The 6,000-nt window shown below is 40.1% G+C and overlaps 1 protein-coding gene across 1 annotated transcript in view; it reads right to left on the reverse strand.

The window, feature by feature from the left end:
- The window catches only part of hif1aa (hypoxia inducible factor 1 subunit alpha a), a 24,498-nt gene extending 18,498 nt beyond the window's left edge, over positions 1-6,000 (reverse strand). Inside the window, exon 1 of the mRNA XM_080413614.1 lies at positions 5,765-6,000. Coding sequence (XP_080269740.1) covers positions 5,765-5,796 — 32 coding nt within the window. The 5' untranslated portion in view covers positions 5,797-6,000. The remainder of the gene's footprint in view (positions 1-5,764) is intronic.

Genomic DNA, 6,000 nt, shown 5'->3' on the forward strand with positions numbered 1-6,000 from the left:
ATGCACCTTGCATGTGATCATTTACAAGAGAGCAAGTTTATAGACCAACTGGTTTTTGATTGCCAACATTCAAATACTGTACATATAATAGTACCTTTTCAGAGGATTGTTTTGAAGGTTCCATTATCATCTTTACATTTGACAGATAATCTTTAAAAAGGTAAACAACAGGTTGTGTTCCACTGTAGAGCTCAAGACCCTGATGCTAGATAGGAGAGTGTGTGGACTGGATGGGATTCAGGAGTTTCGAGTTGGTGTTGGCTAGACCGCACTCTCAAATTGCATCATCAGGGTTTCCGGCAGTGCATTTGGGCGCCGGGCCTGAAATTTTTACGGGGCGAGCGTGTTTTGGGACGAGCATTCTTCCGTCAAAACAAAACAAACGAACAGCTGCTTGCACGTGCAGCCACACACACAGTTGAATTGATAGTTACTGCGCAGTGCGCTGCCAGCAGTTACAAAACAACGACGCAGTTTATCTTCTGCCGCCCAGTCGTGGTGTTTGCAACATGATCCATCCAACGTTATCAAGTTTACGTTCACCAAGCGACAACGGAACATAATTAGGCTTTATTGGACTAAAGAACAGGGAACTGGCTGATGTGATGGATATAATCCCGCCCCTCCCCCCCCAGGAATTGTGTGGAGAATATGAGTGGAAATGGTCAATGTATGTTGCAATGTCAGCTGTCTTTAACGTGGTCTGTAACCTGTAGCCAAACCAAACCCAATAAATAATAGTAACGTTAGCCTAGCTTGTAGCAACTTGATGCAGCATGCAGCGCGCGCGTGGGGGGTAGTGCATTACTGTTCTAACCTGGTTTTTAGACGTTGGACATTGGTTCTGAACTTCTATAAGCTAGTGTTGTCTTGTTAGGATGTTATGGGATCAGTGTATAGTTCTATACCAGGGGTCTTCAACGTTTTTCAGGCCAAGGACCCCTTAGCTGTCAGAGAGATGAAGCAGGGACCCCCCACTAACATACTGTATTGCAGAATAAACTTTTTCATAGATAGCTTCATAGACTTATTTGACAGCACTATCATCAGTGATGTGTAAATACATGATGTTTGTTTGTTTACACATTATATTTTCTATTATGTTGATTTTCACTTTTCAGAAATGTACCACTTAAACCCTCAATTTAGTACTTTGTAAACTTGACCTTTGGCTCTGTACTTGGTTCACTCTTTTTTCCCTGTACACCAAATCTCTTTGCCGAAAATAGGGAGCTTGTAGATCTGCTATTTTCGGCAAATGTTCCCCTCAGAATAAGGAAGCTACGGTTCAAGTGGTTAATGTAAAATAAAAAAATCCTACCACAAACATTTGGTGGCACTCCTATTCAAGTAAATCAAAGGACCACCTAGGGGTCCCGGACCCCCTGTTGAAGACCCATGTTCTATAACCAGGTGTTGGCTGTGTACTGGGATCAGTGTGGGTTGGTTCTATATTATAACCAAACCAGGTGTTGTGTTGTCAGGCTGTACTGGGATCAGTTGGTACAACTGGACATTGGTTCTATAACCAGGTGTTTAGTGTTGGGTTGTCCTGGGATCAGTGTGGAAAAATGGCAAGTTTGCATGGAATGGAGCAGACTAAAAGATTTAAAAGATTTATAATTGACTAAAACTAGACTAAAATGTAAACGTTTTTTTGTTGACTGAAACGAAACTAAATACTTAACGTTTTGTTGGACAAAGATAAAGACTAAAATGCTTGACTTTTAGTCCACTAAAACTAAAAACAGGATGAGGTTGACTAAATATGATAAACTATTGAAACTGGACTTGCATTTAAAAATGGCTGATAAAATCTAACACTGGTACAAAGCTTAACACAATGTTGAATAAATGTGATGGAAAATAGTGTTTTCCATCATCACACCAATTCGTTAATATTTTGAGGGAAAAAAAATAATTAATTAATTCTATAAAGAATTGTATTCCATTTTTATTCAATTTTATTTAAAAGAAATTGCGCGCACTCGCAAAGCGTGCTCACAAGTGACAGTGAGCATCACAATTGGTACTCAAAGTTTTTAATATGTAGAGACAGTGACAATTGGACTCGTGTAAGCCTGTACATTGTACTGAATTGCTACACACAACTAGCCACTCCCTCTGACGTAAAGCCCTAGTGATTAAGAGATGACACAGAAATAACAAGATCAGGGCAGTTCACAGGTCTGACAAATGCTATTTAAACAGAACCAGATCTACTTAAAACACATGGTGCAAGTGCGCATCAGCTTGTTTCACTTAAGCTGAATTGCATCACTGACAAAAGTGCCGTAAATGTTTTACGTCATAAGTGAGTTAATACTACATTTGTAAATTCTAAAGTAATACTACATTTGTAAATTCTAAAGTAATACTACATTTGTAAATTCTAAAGTAATACTACATTTGTAAATTCTAAAGTAATACTACATTTGTAAATTCTAAAGTAATATACTAAGTATGTCTCGTCTGAAGCTAATCTTGCAAACCGATGGGCTGATCAGCACCAAATTTCTTGTGTACACTGCCAGTATGCCACATTTAGTACCTCCACTAATCAAACCATGAGTAACTCAGGATCCACATGGTAATGGCGGCATGACTCAAATGTAGATTTCCACCCAATCATTGATTGGGCTAACAACACCTCAACCAAATCTGGACTGGAGTCATACATCATACCGATATAGGTTGGCCACAGGAAGTATGATCTACATTGGACCCATGCCATTTCCATGTGGAGCCCAAGATCCAGAGGATTTGATTATTTTTTTCTCCAGATTTTGATCTCCTTGTTAGTAAATTGGATTATTCACATTCAGTTTAAAAAGAAAATTGCAGCACAAAATACAAGTCAAAAAGTCAAGTACTTTTGAGAAGTATCTTGTAGCATATGCTTAGTGTGAAGTACAAAGCATAATATGGTATAGGACCAGTATACTGCTGTCAGAGGTAGGTGATAAGTGAAGGAGTTAAATTATATTGATGGTAACATTAAACAAGGCAGAAGACCGGAGTAAAGAAAATGTACCATGCATTAACAAAATAAAAATAAACAAAAACATACGGTTCAATACATGTGTCAACATCCAGTCCTTGAGCAGCTCTTGGTAGTCAGGTATTGTCAATGGTCAGAGGGCAATGTCAATGTGAGGGCAGTGTATGCTGTATGGTGATTTGGGGGGAAGTGAGTGTGTGGCTGCTGCCCTTTGGCCTACCCGTCCTGGTAGGACAAACTCTTAGTCATTCAAGTTGGGTTCAAGTTAGTTGGCTCGCCATCATGATCCTCTTTCTTATCATGGGGAAAAACCTGGCCTGGATGTATACAAAAAGGCCAAATTAAAATAACAAAAACAGATCTACAAGATCACCGGTAATTAACAACAGCTTATCTACAAGCATTACATCCAAAATAAATCTACATTCCAACCAAAAAGCAATCAAATGAGAACAAACATTTCAACAACAAAACATTTGAACCTCATGGTCATTCACCAATTCAATCTGATTCACACAGTCACAGCCGCGAACAGCCGGTTCGCAGGAGGCGCGCCGACTCAGCAGACCTTGAGGCCGAGGAGTCGCACCCGAGCGCCTCCAGGCGCGAGTGCCCGTGACGACCGGCCGATGGTCTGCTAGTCGACTAAGCGCCGTCCGAGTTATGTACCGATAGGCACAGAATCGTAAATAATATTGGTGGGGACTGCGTTTGCCCCAACTGCCACTCACTGCACTAACTTAGCCCGCCAGCCCCGCCCCCTTGTGCCTTCAACGGCATGGTAGAAGGCCGTTCGCGTCACAGCCAGCAGGTTGTGCCAGCAGGTCAATCAGTTTGGGAAGAAGTCTAAAAGCCACAATATTATTGGTTTTAGTCAATTGGTCAATGTATAAAGTTGGAAATTTAGAGTATGGTAAAATATGGAACAGACCTACAGCAGCTTCAGAGTAATGTGCACCTCACTCACTACTGCAGACAGACTCTGTTTTATAGGGTGTGGCTGGTGGTCTTGCAGTGATTGACAATTGCAATCACTGGTGTGACTGATCTGTGTCATGTGACTTGATTGAGTGAGACTGTGTGTGCATGTGTGTGTCAGCACAGACACGCACAGTATTTGAAACACACAAACAGTGACAGTATTTGAAACCTGGGTTACAATCTTCAAAGTGTTTGGCTTCTTGAGAATTGAATGCAGCACAAGTGTAAATATATATGTAAGTATGGTAAATCCATTGTGTCCCTCTGACTAAATCCATTACTGGGTCAATCATCGCTGAAGCTCCATAAAAACATAACAAAATAATAACAACTATAATAAGGTTGGTTAAGCTAACAGGCTATGTTTGCTGAACAGTTTTGGTTCATCACAAAAGGCCATATTTCGTTAACTTTACCCACTTGACCTGAACCTGTTCCCCATCCATGACCAGATTTAGAGCAAATGCTTTGCCTACGTTTCTGAAAGATCATCGACATTTCTACTGCTGTGGGCTGTAATTAAACAAACCAGAATATGTTTGTAACCTAGCCTAATCAGACAGGGACGAAAATGAACAGCTTTTGGCGAAAAGGAAGACGGTTTCAATTGTGCTTTTCACTATAACCTCACAAGCTCAGTTCCAGTCATTAGCACCACGACGGTACTTCCCATTTCACAATGAACTTGACATGTGCAGATTGCAGTATTAACTAAATTGTTATAGACGCCACTTGTACCCACGCCCTCAAAGAAACATGAAATGAGACAGAAACAATAACAACTTTCACTTCATTTATAAGAGTAAGGTAGCTTTTCATGTTCGTTGTTGAAGAGAAGAATTGTGCTTCCACAAAAGATTGTTGAAAAAACAATTACGTTGTTATAATTATTATAGTACAATAGACAACATCCACATCCAGTGTCAAAGTTCACAAGGCCTTGCCTTTACCACACTGGCCTGGCAAAAATAATCTGAGACAATAAAAGGTAAAGAATAAAAGTGATCTCCCACACATGACAGAAATTAAAATAGGAATTATCAAGATGTGGCCAAATTCTTATTTATAAACTTCTACAGCCAATCTTGCATTAATCATGTTCTATTAATGTTTTTATACATAGGTAGAGGCCTCGGATAAGCCCTTTGGGCTTCTTGCCTCCTCCTGACACTTTTCTTTAATATTTTGTGTACATTTGTTTGTATTGTTTTTATATTTTGTGCTAAATAAATCAAGATCTAGATTAACTAGCAAGCAAAACACAATACAAAACGCTAACATTGATTGTGTGATGACTTAAACACAACATACAGATACCTAGGGTCACGACAGTACTAGTACATGATCGACCATGGACTATGGACTAAAATATGAACACGGCTGAACAATAACAACAAGGTAAACAAAAGCAACCGATCCGGGGAGATAACGTTACACTCCAGTCAGATGACCAGCTAGCTAGCAAGCTAACGCTGGTTGCGACTCGTTTCCACCAACAGCAGATGCAGCTACGCTAGCTAGCTAACTGCGTCGTTACACACACACACACACACACACAGTATAACATGTCAACGCATTAACCATACAACGGGACGTTCAAAGGTTGTTTTAATAGCCAACAACGAGCTCGCACGAGCCAATATTATATAGCATATATTCAATGCAATTAAGAAAAAAGTTGAAAATACGTCTTTTTTTTTTTCCGCCGAGCGACACTGGGCAGAGGGGAAGCCATGAAGCCTTTTTTATATCTTGTCAAACAGAAGTCATCTTTAACGTTACCTTTTCTTTTCGGGGACAATGTCTGTGTCCATGAATATTGACCAGGGTTCAGTCTTCTTCTCTTCGGTGTTCACACACAATTCCACGTTTTCAATTAAAACCCGTTAATCCGTCGGTAGGTCACATATGAGTTGTCGCTGTGCGAGTGTGTGTGTGTATTTTAAAGAATTAAAGCTTCCGTCCGCTGTAGAATGACTTGTTTGGTAGAGACTGGAAGTTCAATGCCACGCAGGAGA

The sequence above is a fragment of the Gymnoscopelus braueri genome (genome assembly GCF_963280865.1).
Source record: "Gymnoscopelus braueri genome assembly, chromosome: 19".
Lineage (NCBI taxonomy): Eukaryota > Metazoa > Chordata > Actinopteri > Myctophiformes > Myctophidae > Gymnoscopelus > Gymnoscopelus braueri.